The following is a 14,289-nucleotide window of genomic DNA, read 5'->3' as shown; positions in this document are numbered from 1 at the left end:
ATCTAAGGACGAACCCCACCGACAGAATGTTTTCGTAAGGGAAAACGGTCACTGAAAGGGGAGAGAGTTGAACTGGGTGTTTTCCTTTCTCTTGGCCAGATGGTACCATCAGCTCCACCTCCATTCTCCTGGCCCAGTCCCTCCAGTACTCCATCCATTCCCAGAGTTGCTCGGCCACTGACCTCTTCTACCAGGGCAATACCCAGACGGTCCAAGAATGGCTCGCCATTGCCATCGCTCGGGCCCTGCTCCAGGGGGAGGAAAGCTTGCTTGACCTGACGAAACAGATCTGCTTCTTCCTGCAGGCAAGTCCGTACGGAAAGGAAAGACCACTTGCCGACCACGGAGCCAGGACCGGCCTTGCCGTCTCAAAACGCTCTCTCCCCGCTCGCTAAGTGGCCTTTTGTGATGCAGTAACGTGTAGGCGATCTGAGAGAGGTCCGAAATGCTCCAGCCCGCTGCTTTGGTTTTTGGTTTCAGAATGCTCCTGAGCAGTTCCCGTTGGAAGAGTTTCCCATTTCTGAATCCAAAGTCAACATGGACGTCCATTTTCCCGGCGCCGCCTTTGTCATCGTGTCCTGTAAGGAAAGTCAGTCCGGATTCCGCAAAGAGTAAGTGACCGCAGCAGAGAGCGAGGAATTGTTGCTGAGTCTGCTAGCCACATCCTTCTGAAATACTGATTTCTCCCGTCCCCCAACTAATCCTCTTCAGCCGGGTAGGGGCGCAGGAAAGGGAAATTTCCACGCAGGGTGCCGGATCATTGCCGGCTAACGTGCCCTTGTCTCTTCCAGCTCCTCCCTGTACAAGGCCCCCTGGGCCCGGATTTTGCTCTACGGCCTGGGCCACAAGGTCAAGAAGAATGGCCAGCTGAACCTCATAGAGGCCGTGTGCTACCCTCGGGACGCTTCCCCCACCAACACAGGCCTGACCCCGCCCCCCACAACCAACCAGTATCCTTCGGTCATCATCTCGACAGACAAGGTCCACATCAAACTGGGTACGATTTGAAACCAAAATGTTAGAATACTTGTTCCAAGCCAGCTGGAAATTCTGAGGCCTTTGGTGCCGACGCGTCTAGGGTGGAGCCAGATGTCCGGAGCGTGTTTTGAATGTAGCTGGGGCTTGTATAGCTGGAGCTCAGATACCAACAGAGCTACTTTAACCTATCCAGACTTCCGAGGAGAGTCCCATCCTTTTCAGAATGCCAGTTAACTCTGGCGTGAGGAAGGGTGCTGAGTGCTGTTTTTTTACTTTTCTCTTTGGGTCAGATATTTTGGTTTGGGTTAGCCTCCTCTCGTGTGAATAATGTACACAGAGACACCATTCTGAGTCCGAATTGTACCAATCAGCTGCTCTCCTCTGTGGGTCTCCATTCAAGGCGTGTCCCCCCCTCCCGGTGCGGTGCTGGTGCTGCATTCCCTTCCGCTCGAGTTCCCCCTGGCCGTGGCGTTCGCAGAGCAGCTGCTTGCCTGGAAGCAGGAGGACGGCGATGGGAGGTCCGACGAAGAGCCAGACGCAGTCCCTGCCTCGATTCTCCTGCAAGTGGTGGAAATTCTAGGTGAGAGGAAAGCAGTTCATAGCCGGGAGGGAGGGAAAATGTCGTTCTGGGGGTTATCGAATTGAAAAATTTGCAGCAATGGGACGGTCTCGCTGCTGTACCAGAAACAAAACAAAAACGACCGAAGAGGAGTTTGCAGCATGGAAGCGTTAGGCCCTGGGTCTCGGTTTGGGTGAAAGGGATTTGGCCACCCGGTCGGTGATGGTAGAGCGATCCCTCCCGTGCTGTCCAAGAATCTGCATTATGTATAAAGGCGTCTCGTGAGGCCCAGTTCTAGCCATGGCCTTTCCCTGGAAAGTTCAAAAGGCAGAGCCACAGCAGCTCCCACTGGCTGGAGCTGGATGTGGTCTGGGCTCTAGTTAGGAGCAGAATGCTGGCTTTCCAGCCGTGGGTCTCCCTGTGCCCTGAAGCACGTTTCAGAGAGGGCGCTTATTCTGCCAGTGAAAAGGTTGAAGTATAAGTCTGGGGCTTAGAAAGCTGCTGGGAGATCTCCCCCTCCGGCCGAACTTCTAAATCTGAGTCCTCTTTCAACACTTCTAGGGAGCTTTCTGTGGACAACTAGCGTGGCCCCCTGTGTGAAGGAACTGCTTTTTCATCTCCTGGCTGAGCTGCTCCGCAAAATACATGGCCTGGAGCAGCGGAAGAGCCCGGCAGGGCTGTCCTCCTCCATCGCGCTCCAGCTCAATCCTTGCCTGGCCATGCTGATGGCGCTCCAGGCCGAGCTGCACAAGCTGTACGACGAAGAGACCCAGAGCTGGGTGTCCGGAAACGCCTGTGGCGGCTCAGGGGTGGGGGGAGCCGACCAAGGCCGGTTTTCCACTTACTTCCACGCGCTAATGGAGGTCTGCCTGGCTGTGGCCGAAGTGACCCTGCCGGTCAGCATGGGCATCTCCGCCAACGTGATGTCATCCACCAGCGGCCCGACCCTGAGCGACTCCTCCTCCTCCTCTTCCTCCTCTCCTGGGCAGACCCCGCAGAGCCCCAGCCTTCTGTCAAAGAGGAAGAAGGTGAAAATGAAACGGGAGAAGACCTCGACTTCGGGGAAACGGTCTTCGTCCCGCACGGCCGACGCAGACCCTGCCCTGCTGAGCATCAGTGGGAGTAAGCCAGAGGACATGCTGTGGTTCCATCGGGCACTCACCTTGCTTATCATCCTCCGGCACCTGACCAGGAAGGACCCCCAGGGGCTGGGCGTGACCAATGACGCCGTGGCGGATGCGTGCCAGGCCCTGGTCGGGGCAACGGCTCACAACCGCTTGCTGGTGATTTCGGGGATCCCCACGCACCTGGAGGAAGGCATCGTGCGGAGCGCCATCCGCAAGGCCTGCAACGCGCATGGCGGCGTCTTCAAGGACGAGATCTATGTCCCAGTGCAGGAGGAGGATCCCAAGAAGGCAAAGGACAAAGCGGAGGGCGGGGAGTGTCGGACCGAGCCGGACAAGCCGGTGGTGTCCAGCAGTGTGGACAGCTTGGACGTCAGCAGCTCCAGCAGCGTCACTCCAGCCATGAGCGTCAGTGCCTCCGCCTCCACCAGCCAGGCCTCCCTGTGCAGCTCGCAGGGCATTTCCAGGACCGTCAGCGATATCTCTGTGGACCAGTTTCAGGCCGGCCTGGAGGTGGCCGTTCCGCCCAGCTTGCTGGAGCCGCACGTGGTCTCCAGCCAGGAGAGTCTGGACCTGTCGCTGTGCAGCACCGGGAGCCTGGGCAGCCTGGGCAGCCTGGGGGAGCAGCTGGACAACGGGGAGACAGCTTCAGCGTCTGACGTGGGGTCCATGTACACCGTCACATCGCTGGACAGCCAGACAGTCCCATCCAGACCCATCAAGGGCTTTGCTGTGGTGGAGGTGAGGGCTGTTGGAGAACGTCCACCCGAGACAACCACTAGCCATGCTGAAGTGTGAGGGTCTGGCAAGCGGTGCTTAAGAGCGCTTGGCTGGAGACCTGTGGGTACATCTTCCTGGTGCTTTGGGGCCCATTTCCCACTGTCAAGCCTGGGCATTGCAGCGGGAAGGGAGGGGGAAGAGAAGCCCTCACGCCCCTGGATGGGGACCCCAAGCAACTAAAAGTTTCGTCTGTTGCTGGTTACTGGAGATCTGGCAGGTATTTCAGGCAGGAGCACAAAGTGGCAGTCTGGAAAGATTAATTGATTGGAAACAGAGCCTTTTCTGAACAAAATGTCTCCTTTGTCAGCTCTGCGACTCTTCTCTGCTTCTTATAAAATAGTCTCTCAAAAGGCAAAGGAGGCTGGAAATGAATTTATTTCCTCTAAAGTGTTGTAAGCCGTTTAGCTGTAGATTAAGACGGTCCCCAATTTGACCTGCCGAACCTTGCTTCACAGTCACCCTTATCTTTGTTTCCTTTAACGCAGATAAGGTCCCGGGCCAAGATCGAGAAGATCCGGGCTAGTTTATTTAACAGCAGTGATCTGATTGGTTTGTCAACACTGGACGGAGAAGATGAGCTCATGGAAATGTCCACGGAGGAGATCTTAACTGTCTCGACAGTGAATCAGAGTTTGTTTGATACCCAAGGGAGCCCTGCGCTGGAAGACTACTTCAGTGACAAAACCCTCAGAGGTGCGTGTGTTGCACATTTGCAGGCATCTTGTGCACACAGTACGTGTGTGGGGGAGGAGGGCAAAGCCAGCTTCCTTTCGTTGGAGCTGGGGAAGGTGAGATCTGGTGGGTTTCATGGAATCAAAGAATGGCAGGGCTCTTAGCACTATCCAGTTGCAATAAGTTCTACCTGCTTTAGCCTTGAATTGTAGCAGTGCCAGGCAGTTCCACAAAGCAGAGCTCTTAAATTTCTTGATGCAATTCAACCCTAACTCTTACTCAATTTTTTTTAAGACAGAACTTTTAATCCAAGTTGAAAACAAGTGGTTTCAAAAATAAGATGACAGGAAACCTGCCTGAACCCATCCACTGACCATCCTATTGCGTTTCTTGCCGCAGGGGACAAACTTGTGCCCGGTGCTCGTGAAGTCCTCACGGAGATATTTAAAAGCTGCCTTCATTCTGAGCAAACGCTGAGCCTGATGCCCGTGAAGCCCACCAAAGTGGTGGAGATTTACCTGAGCAAAGAGCAGATCAATGCCCAGGCACCCGGGAACCTGCTGCACACCTTCTTCACCCACGTCCGTCCCCCAAAGAAAGCTCTGGAGGATCAGCTGACCCAGGTGGGCGCTCGGTGTGGCACTTGGGTGGCAGCGTTGCTCAGTGGGGCGACAGGTTCAGATTTGTATCACCTTTGGCTACGTGAAGCAGCTGCCCTTCCGAGCAAGAGTCCACCACCGCGTACTCTTCTCCCGAGGAGCCCAAGCTCCAGGCCTAAAATGCTGGCTCTCACCCTCTTCCCTTTGTGCTTCGAAGATCCTCAGGAAATATGGAGTCCCCAAGCCAAAGTTTGACAAGAGCAAGTACAACAAGGTGGGCAAAGAGCAGCACCCGGTGAAAGTCGTGAGCACCAAGCGACTGGCCACGAAGCCCCCGGCCAAGGAGAAGGCCGTGCTGAACAGCGTCAGGTGAGCGCCGTGGCTCCGTGGGCCCCTCGGGCGGGAACCGGGCGATCCAAGGAAGCAGGCTCCCTCCACATCCTCCGCAGTTGGTCACACCCCTAGCCCTTCCCCTTTCCCAATATTGCTTTGTGCTGCCATGGCCGGTGCATGATGGTCTGTGTTATTGGGGTCCAGGCTTGACCTCTCTCTTCCAACGCGGTGGGCCTCCTTTGGAGGAACCCGCGTGGGAGTTGCGATCTGAATTACAAAATGCATCGAACACCGGAACGCGAGTCAAGTTTCTCGCGGAAAGAGGCTGACCGAGACGATGCTTCTCCCTCTTTTAGCAGGACAGCGCTGAGTGAGAAGAAGCCAACGGTGAAGGCCCGATCCCCGGAGAAGAGCAAACCGGAGGAGAAGGACCCGGACAAATCCCCCACCAAGAAGCAGGAGGGTAGCTCACCGTGCTCTCCCAGGGCTGGGGAGAAGAAAGCCCCCGGCTCCGCGTCGGCCTCGACAGGGCGGGGGCCTCTGTTGCGTAGCTGGGCTCGTGGTCCTCGGATCGGCAGTTTGGCTCCGCGGGGGCCGCGAGCCCCGGCTTGGAAGCTGCTTTCTCGCCCTCACATCGGCCGCCTCGGAGCCGCAGCGGGAGAGGGACTGGCGCTTTTGACACCAGGGGAAGCAGCCACGTCAGTGGGTGCAAACCTGGGCTGGGAGTTATACCGTTCACTGGCTACGTTAGTATTGATTATTTTATTTTATTTGGCAAATGGTTTCAGCTCCCGAAGAGAAGTATTTGACGCTGGACGGATTCCACAGATTTGTCATTGATCGGGCAAAGCAGGACATCCGCAGCGTGTGGCGGGCCATTTTGTCCTGCGGCTATGACCTCCACTTTGAAAGGTAGGGGAACTCACGGCGGCTGAAAACACCCATGGCGATGCAGCGGGCGCCGCCCTTCCGCTTATGCCCCCCCCCCTTTCCTTCAGGTGCGCTTGCCTCGATGCCAGGCACGCCCAGAAAGCTTGTCGCAAGTGGTCCTTGGAAATGGACGTCGCCCTGGTCCGGTACATCGACCGGCTCTGCCGCCACCTGGCCATAACCCCTGCGCGGCTACACCCCCACGAAGCGTACTTGGACTCTGCTGACGCAGCCGATCCACAAGTCGCCTGCCTCTTGAGTATGTGTGCGGCTCTGAGCGGGGCCCCTCCTCCTCGCCCCCTGGAGGGTCGTTCCCACCCACCTCTCCCCTGGCAGCTCCCGACCTCTGTGCTCTGTTGCAGACACCCCCGTCGAAAGCCTCCGCCTGCGCTTCGCCTTGCTGCAGTCCCTCAACACCACCTTGGAGACCTTCTTCCTCCCGCTGGTGGAGCTCCGCCAGACCAAGGTGTACCCCAACAGCATTGCCGCCCTCCTGCAAGAGGCCAAAGGTCAGGGCTTGGCTTGGCTCGGGCTTGGCTAGATAAAGATGGCCTTGAAGCAGGCTGAGACCGCAAGGCCGGCCGAGGCTCTTGACGGCTTTCCCATCAGGGAAATGGGAAGCTTCGTAACACTTGGCTGGAGAGTAATTGTGCTAGCTTCATTTCATTTTAATTAGCTTTAAATATAAATGAAATGGAATTCTATCTGGTACATTTGGAATGTGGCTTCTGGAAAACCATGCGGAGGCAGAGGATGCCGCTCAGCTTGCAACTCGTTCCATTTTATGAAGGGAACAAAAATTCACATGGGAGAAAGCCAGAATAATGTTTATTTGTCAAGAAAAGCAAGGGAAAAATAAGCAGTTTCGTTTCTCTCCTGGTTGGCTAACCCCAATCGTTTAGACGAGTAGAAAGTAATGTTAACTACACATCTGTATAAAGGGAACAGATTGTCTTGCTTGCTGGCTGGGGAATTCTGGGGGTTGAAGTCCACGCATCTTTAAGCTGCCACTGTTGAGAAACACTGGTCTGGGGAATGGAATATGTATCAGAAATGCTCTGGATTGTTATGTGGTTCCTTATGGAAGGACTGGGGTGTTGGGTCTATTCCTTCAGGACTGATTTTTTATGACACGAAAGTGACGGTCTTGAATCGAGTGCTAAATGCCACCGTGCAAAGAACAGCTGATCATGCCGCCCCAGAGATCACCTTGGACCCCCTCGAAATAGTGGGAGGTACTTCAGGGGCAGCCCCCCCTCCTCTGTCCCTCCTGAGCTGGGTGGGGTAAGACGGGATCAGAATTTCACAGCTGCTGCCCACCGGTTTTCAGCGTTCCTCTTCTTTCCTCTCCTCTCCGACAGGAGAGATTCGTTCTTCAGAGAATTCCTATTTCTGCCAGGCTGCCCGGCAACTGGCTTGCGTCCCGTCATCACAGCTCTGCGTGAAACTGGCCAGCGGAGGAGACCCCACTTACGCCTTCAACATCCGCTTCACTGGCGAGGAGGTTCATGGCACAAGTAAGCGGCCGGCTCTTGAGGTGGCTCCTCGAAATGTGGGCAGCAGCGGCCAGCAAGGCTGCCCATACATATCAGTGGGGATACGTGTCCCACACATGCTTTTAAAACAAGTGTTTACTTCTTTTCCTTTAGTGTATAAGGAGTTTTACTGCTTTTTCCCCAGTTAACCTCAACAGCCCTGTCAAATACGGTGGGCTCAAAAGAATGTAAACAATGGCTGGTGGATGGGCCACTCAGGAGGGCGGGACTCTGGCTGGCTGGCTGGCTGGCTGGCAAGCTCGTTCCCCACTGGTCCCTGGGGAGCCGCAAAGAAAGGGCACTGTTGTACTCACATCTTGCTCTGGATTCTGCAACATCTTGGCTGTTGTAGGAACTGAATATTGGACTAGAAAAGCTTTTGGAGAGAAAAAAAACACCTCTGTGTCATCCATGTGTCTTCCAGGTGGATCTTTCCGTCACTTTCTTTGGCAGGTCTGTAAGGAGCTCCAGAGTTCGTTGCTGTCCCTCCTTCTGCTCTGTCCAAGCTCAGCAGTCAACAAGAACAAGGTACGCCAGGGGCACGCAGGCCCTACGGAGCCCCACGTTTGTTTGGGCAGCTGGTTAGCGCTCTTGCTGTCGGCCTTGCGGAGGCAGAGGATCATGAAAAGTTTTCCCTGAGCACCCTGGCATCAGGGCAGGGCAGACTTGCCAATTAAGCAAGCAGACCTTAATTCCTCAGAAGAATTTGGCTTCCAAACCAACCATGTTTTTCATCCCCAGGGCAAATATATTTTGACCCCGAGCCCCATCAGCTATGGGGAGGAACAGCTGCTGCACTTCTTCGGGCAGCTCCTAGGGATTGCCATCCGAGCTGACGTCCCTCTGCCTCTGGATCTCCTGCCCTCCTTCTGGAAGATCTTGGTGGGAGAACCTCTGGATCCAGATCTGGACCTCCAGGAGGCTGACGTACTAACCTACAATTACGTCAAAAAATTTGAAAATGTAAGTCTTGGATGGTACCAATTCCCCTTTCCCAGCCTTGATGGGATGTTGTAAACACCGCATAGGCAGGAAAATCTCTAAGTACATCTATGATCATTTTCATGTCGATCACCCATTTAACCAATTCGTAGCTGAGTCATAAATTGCAAGGCCTCTCAATATTCAGAGTCTGCAGAAGCAAAAAAAAGGGAAATAAATTAAGAAGCCTATTTCATTTCAGTCGGCTTTGTCCTAGAGCATTTTGTTTAATCTGTTAATAACTACCGTTTCATATACACTGAATTCACACACGCGCTCGGTGCCCTTGTTACAGCAAAGAAATCCCAGTCTTCAAAGCATAGCCTCTCTTGGCATGTTCCCCAACTTCATTGACACGGGTGTGGGGTGTTTTCAGGGGTCTGGGCATCCTGAGGTCCCTTTTGGTTTTAACCAGCTATTGGTCGCTCGTTCTGTAAAGCTTGGGGATGGTTATGACTCGGGTCTGTTTCACTCAGCTGCGTTCCCTGAAGACCCTCTCGGGTTCACCTGCTGCTCGGGAGTCTCGTGCAGGATGGATGCTGTTTCATCCCGCTAGCTCAGCAGCTGAGGCCTTCATGCAAAAGAGCGTCTTTTTAAATAGATCCGCGTAATGATTTGTGCGGTTGATTTTGACGGGGAGGAGGGTGGCCAGTCCGGGTAAGCTGTTTGGCTGGTAGATGATTGGCCAGGGAGGAGGCCGCGTGGCTCCTGGGTTTGCACCTTTACACAAGATGTTCTTCCGCAAGCAGCGGCCGGCTGGACTTCCACAGTATCTGGCTTCTTACCCAACGGCTGGTGGGTGGTCTTGCAGGGCAAGATCAGAAACGAAGCGCAGAGCCTCGCAGGGCAGCGAGGCCTTTCCTGCGGCACTTGCCGTACGTTCTCCTGGCTAAGCCCACCCGCCCGTCGCGTTTGCCTCCTCTGTCCTAGCTTAATGACGAGATGGAGCTGGAGGCCCTCTGTGCCGAAATTGCTTCCCAGCACCTTGCGATGGAGAGCCCAGACTGTCCCAGCAAGCCCAGCTGCAAGTTCACCTACGTGACCGTGACGGGAGAAGAGGTGGAGCTGTGCGCCAGAGGCAGGCACATCCCCGTGGTGTGAGTAGCCAAAGCCTTTCGGCCAGGGCACCCAAAGCAGCAGGCCGGTTTTTGAAAGGGCGCGGCTCTGAGGGCAGCCAGAGTCTAACGTTGCTGAGCCTTGACGTGGATCTCGGCTCCCTCCGCCTCTCCTTACGGCTCGGGGCTGCAGGGCTGAACACTGGCGGCAACAGCACCCGCCCCCCGGTACCAGTTGAAGGTACCAAGCAGAGGGAGAAGCATTAGCGTCAAACGGGAGACCAGCCGGCCAGGGCTTCCCACGCTAAGCAAAGAGCCTCTTTGTGGGTCCTGAATGCATCTGTCCTCTCAGGTGGGAGAACAAGGATGTCTACGCAACGGCCGTTCGGAATCTGAGGCTACATGAGCTGCAGACCCCGGAGTGCGTGATGGCCGTGAGAGCCGGCCTGGCCTCGATTATCCCTCTGCAGGTTCTGACCTTGCTAACGCCCGTGGAGATGGAACTCCGAACCTGTGGACTCCCCTACATCAACCTGGAGTTCCTCAAGGTAATTTGAGGGTCTCCACCAGAGGAAAGGCAGGCGGCCTGCAGAAACTAGGAGGTTTTCTGCAGAGGAAGCAGCAGCTGTTCACCCTCCTCTCGTTGGTAGCAGGAGAGTAGAGGCAGAACTGAGAACTAGCTCAGGTACAGCCCACAGGGGAGAAAACTTAAATCCACCCAAGTCAAGCAAAACCAGAAAACCATTATATTTTGGAGCTCAAGGTGGACTAGAGTGCATCTAGGATGTTCAACTTGAGTCTCTGATACATAACTAGATCCCTGCCCTTCCCTGCCCCCTTCTGTCTTTCATGCTTGGCGATGTACAGGCCCACACCATGTACCAAGTTGGGCTCATGGAGACTGACCAGCATATTGAATTTTTCTGGGGAGCCCTGGAGATGTTCACTCAGGAGGAGCTCTGCAAGTTCATCAAGTTTGCCTGCAACCAGGAGCGCATCCCCTTCACGTGTCCTTGTAAGGACGGGGGGCCAGACACGGCACATGTGCCGCCGTACCCCATGAAAATCGCGCCCCCAGACGGCACGGCAGGTACAGTGGTTTCCTGGGTGCGGAACTGGTCTGAAGGAGGTCTCTCTGCTGAAAGGAAATGGGACAGTTGAGCCAAACACGGTGTTACCTCACGGGGAGGGATGGGTCTGGGGTCAGTTTGGCTCTTGTGACGGTTAAGCCAGCAGGAGTTAAATCCTGCTTGGTGCAGTCTCTCAGTGTGGCTTTGGTTTGCCTTGTCCTTCCTTGGCCATTTGTAATGCGAAATAAATGTTTACAACCCAAGAGAAACAAAAAGAACGGGAACCCCTGGCAGCCCAAGCTCGGGAACTGGTGTTTCCAGGCTGCTGAGTCAGGCTTCCCTCCCTCTGTCCCGACGGCTGTTAGTCCACGCTGCCTGCGGGAGCATCTGAGGCGGGATGCTCTCAAGAAGAGCAGCTGAGAGCTTGAGTGGACGGTGCTCCCGGCTGGCAGCTGTGGGAGCAGATGGAGGAACTGGGCCTGTGGGCCGTTGGGCCGTTCTGGCTCCTGGCCAGACCTTAATAACTTCACCTCTGCTCAGATATCAGCAGATCCCGTTTACATGGAAGGGCACATCCTGCTCTGCCCCCCCAGATATCAGTACCCTGCCTTCCTTGGGCGCCCATTTCAGAGAGGCCTGGGCCGGCTGCTTCATCCTTGCGTGGCCGTGCTTCCCTGACACCAGATAGCCAAGGGGAGCAGAAGGGAACAAGCATCAGAGTCGTGGCTTAAGGCACCAGGGATCTGTCAGGAAAATAAAGCTCCCTTCTTGCGGGGTGAGTCTCCCCCCTTCCTGTGACCCCTGCAGGTTCCCCAGATTCACGCTACATCCGTGTCGAGACCTGCATGTTCATGATCAAGCTCCCTCAGTATTCCTCGTTAGAGATCATGCTGGAAAAGCTTCGGTACGCCGTCCACTATCGCGAGGACCCTCTCAGCGGCTGACCTGCTCCGCCCGAGGGAAGGCCCTTCGGAGGAGGCATCCGAGAAGTTGGGCCGCAAGGAGGCGAGAGCAGGAGGCGGGTTCTGTCCTCGCCTCCGTCCTTGCAGCCGCGGTGGCGGAAGGCTTCCGTTTCCTCTTTGCAGACTCCTGTGGCGGAGGGGGTGTCCTCGCTGCCTTACGGAGAAGTCGGTGCGTGGACTGGCGTTCGCAGACCTGGGGACCTCCCGTGTCTTCCCAGCTAGAAGGGTGCTGATGGCTGAACGGGCGTTCAGGGATCAGGCTCACGAGGTGGTGACCTCCCCCACCCCCCATTTCTGAGGGCATCAGTGAAGCAACCACGCTCGTTTTCTGTGACCCAGGCAGAATGTAGTTCACCAGACGAGAACTAACGCTTTTCACTTTTTGCCAGGGTTGGAACTGGAAGTGGGAACTTCACACATTCCACTGTATGGTGATAAATAACGGTCGCTTCATGTCTGCCGAAAGCCTAAATGGTGATGATCTAAAGGATGGGGGCGGGGGGAGTGCCTGTCTCTACTGTTAGAATGGTCGCCCGCTAATCAGCTCCCCAAAGGCCTGCCTTGCACTCAAGAGATGGCCCTTCCAAGAGGACTGTTAGCATGTTGCAGGAAGTGGGGGAAAGCGAGTTCAGAGAGCGGGATCCTGGGTTCTTCCCTAGCAAAAGGCAGCGAGGATCCATCTGGCTTTCTGGTTTCCTTGTTTTTGTTTCAGTTAAGAGTTTTCAAGGTAACTCTTGAGACTGACCTGGGGATAGTACCGGCATCCTTGCCAGATGCACCCTGCTTTTGAATGGCACATCGAGCATGCACGTGGTTTTTTTCTTGATGAATTTCAAGGGCGTCCTAAACATCTAACAAAAATAGTGTTGGATCAAGCCATTTTGGGGTTGCCCTCCAGCCCGGGACTCCAGAGGGCCTCAGCAGCCCAGCTTGGCTTGGCGCTGCCCAGGAGACGTACACGCCGGCACTTGTGGCTTGCTTGCTTCCCTGCGGAAGCCATGCCGTCACAAGCTGTAACCTAAAGGCTGCTGGGAGATGAGATTCTGAATAGTTTTGCTTCTCCGTAGCAACGGGAGAGCTGTATTTATTGTATATTACTGTGAATACTGTTAATTATTTGGCCTGTGAGATGCGTGGATGGAGGCTGGGGATGATTGGCAAGATGCATGACTGTTTTTAGAGCAAGGAGTTGAAGTGTGGACAGACTCGGTCTTCACACTTGCTTGGTCATCCCTTTGGACCCCTGAGCCTGGCCCCTCTTCTGGCCGAGGTGGGCCCCGCTCGGACTAAAGGGAGATGTGGCGTGGTGTGTTCACAAGCGCTCAGGAGAAACCAGTTAGAACAAAGGGGCTTAACCGGCTTTGTTTCATCCACAAAAGACTGTGCTGCGCAGATCCAGAGATCTCGTGGCTTCTGGATCTGAAACACCCGGTTTCTCCTAAGGGGGCTTCTTGTTCAAATACCTCAGATACCTTTCAGTTGCCACATCGCCAGCTGCAAACGTCAGCAGGTGCTCCCTCTCCCCCCTGGAGACCAGCAGGGTATCCAGAGTAACCCCACTTTGGCCCGGAAGCGTGTGTGCTGTAAAGTGACTTGATGTATATTTATTCCAATTATTTATGGTTGCATTTAAGAAAACAAATGGTCTTCTGTGGTGTTTACGCCCCCCCCCCCACTGCAAATGGAGCTTCTCAGGGGAGCTTTTGCGCCCAGACCGTACGCCCTTCCTCTGCACGGTGGCTCCCTTTCAAAGAGCGGGCAAGGGCGAGCTGGAGGCGGCTACTCGGTAAGACTGGGCTAACTGTGAAAGAAAATGGTCTGGCTTTCCAGTCTGCCAGATCGGCTTTGGCTCTGTCCGGCTGCGGTTTACGCCCTGCAGTAAGGCTACCGCTCGCCACCGAGTCCGGGACAGGGAGCGTTCTTTCAACTTGAAGCATTCTGAATGTAAAAGCTGTTCCCGGAGGCAGCAGAGGCGCTTCAGTTTCAGCTATGTTCGGCATCCATTTTGGTGTTTATTGTCCGTGATCAGCCTGCTGAGGCACTTCTGGGCAGGGCTGGAGCCTCTGGGCTGGGGGGCTCCCCGCTTCCTGCACATGCTCTGCAGCACCTGGCTGGGAAGCAGGAGCCCCATCGCACTTGAGGCACCGGGACAAGTCAGGCTCCTCGAGGCGGGGAACCACAGGCTGCCTCCTCCGGCTCACTTTGGGACGGGTTCGATGCGCTGTACTTTTTTTTATTTATATTTACTTAAGCAAACATGTAAATATTTTGTATGAAAGAGGAAAGCGAGCCTCAAGGGCTGTTGCTTTCGGGCAAGGAGGACTCTGCGTTTCCTTCTGCCCGGGGGGATCGGCCGCTCAGCTGACAGGCGCTTGTTTGCCATTTTGTTAATTTATTCTCCGCTTTTCACACCTTGATTCCATCACAAACTGTTGCCTCTTCTCAAGAATATTAAAAAAAACCATAGCTTGTCTCGGTAAACACACAATAGTACTTCGCCCTCAGAAAGAACACTGCAAGGTTGGTTCCACTTGTTTTTAAGAATTCTTTGGCTTTTCTTGTATTTAATAAATGCTTACATTTGGTGGAAGTGTCCTTAAAACAGATTTGTTCTTGGCCTGGTCTTGGGAGTTAGGGCTGGACAACGCGAGGGAATAAAATGCGCAGAGGGAACCGTTTTTTTTTTTTTGGCTTAGGGCAGCTGGAAGCAG

General features: G+C 54.8%; 1 protein-coding gene across 1 annotated transcript in view; it reads left to right on the top strand.

Annotated features, from left to right (window-relative positions):
• Nucleotides 1-14,163, top strand: part of HECTD4 (HECT domain E3 ubiquitin protein ligase 4) — a 59,167-nt gene extending 45,004 nt beyond the window's left edge. Inside the window, exons 57-76 of the mRNA XM_063315443.1 lie at nt 100-305; nt 481-611; nt 792-997; nt 1,379-1,558; nt 2,099-3,402; nt 3,927-4,134; nt 4,513-4,736; nt 4,930-5,081; nt 5,402-5,508; nt 5,834-5,957; nt 6,044-6,234; nt 6,338-6,484; nt 7,091-7,210; nt 7,337-7,492; nt 7,935-8,038; nt 8,252-8,473; nt 9,422-9,588; nt 9,899-10,094; nt 10,414-10,636; nt 11,424-14,163. Of these exons, the coding sequence (XP_063171513.1) occupies nt 100-305; nt 481-611; nt 792-997; nt 1,379-1,558; nt 2,099-3,402; nt 3,927-4,134; nt 4,513-4,736; nt 4,930-5,081; nt 5,402-5,508; nt 5,834-5,957; nt 6,044-6,234; nt 6,338-6,484; nt 7,091-7,210; nt 7,337-7,492; nt 7,935-8,038; nt 8,252-8,473; nt 9,422-9,588; nt 9,899-10,094; nt 10,414-10,636; nt 11,424-11,560 (4,505 nt within the window). The 3' untranslated portion in view covers nt 11,561-14,163. The remainder of the gene's footprint in view (nt 1-99; nt 306-480; nt 612-791; nt 998-1,378; nt 1,559-2,098; nt 3,403-3,926; nt 4,135-4,512; nt 4,737-4,929; nt 5,082-5,401; nt 5,509-5,833; nt 5,958-6,043; nt 6,235-6,337; nt 6,485-7,090; nt 7,211-7,336; nt 7,493-7,934; nt 8,039-8,251; nt 8,474-9,421; nt 9,589-9,898; nt 10,095-10,413; nt 10,637-11,423) is intronic.
• Nucleotides 14,164-14,289: the final 126 nt, after the last annotated feature.

The sequence above is a fragment of the Candoia aspera genome, chromosome 15 (assembly GCF_035149785.1).
Source record: "Candoia aspera isolate rCanAsp1 chromosome 15, rCanAsp1.hap2, whole genome shotgun sequence".
Lineage (NCBI taxonomy): Eukaryota > Metazoa > Chordata > Lepidosauria > Squamata > Boidae > Candoia > Candoia aspera.
Note: the sequence above shows the minus strand (reverse complement) of the source record. Positions and strands in the feature narration are given on the sequence as shown.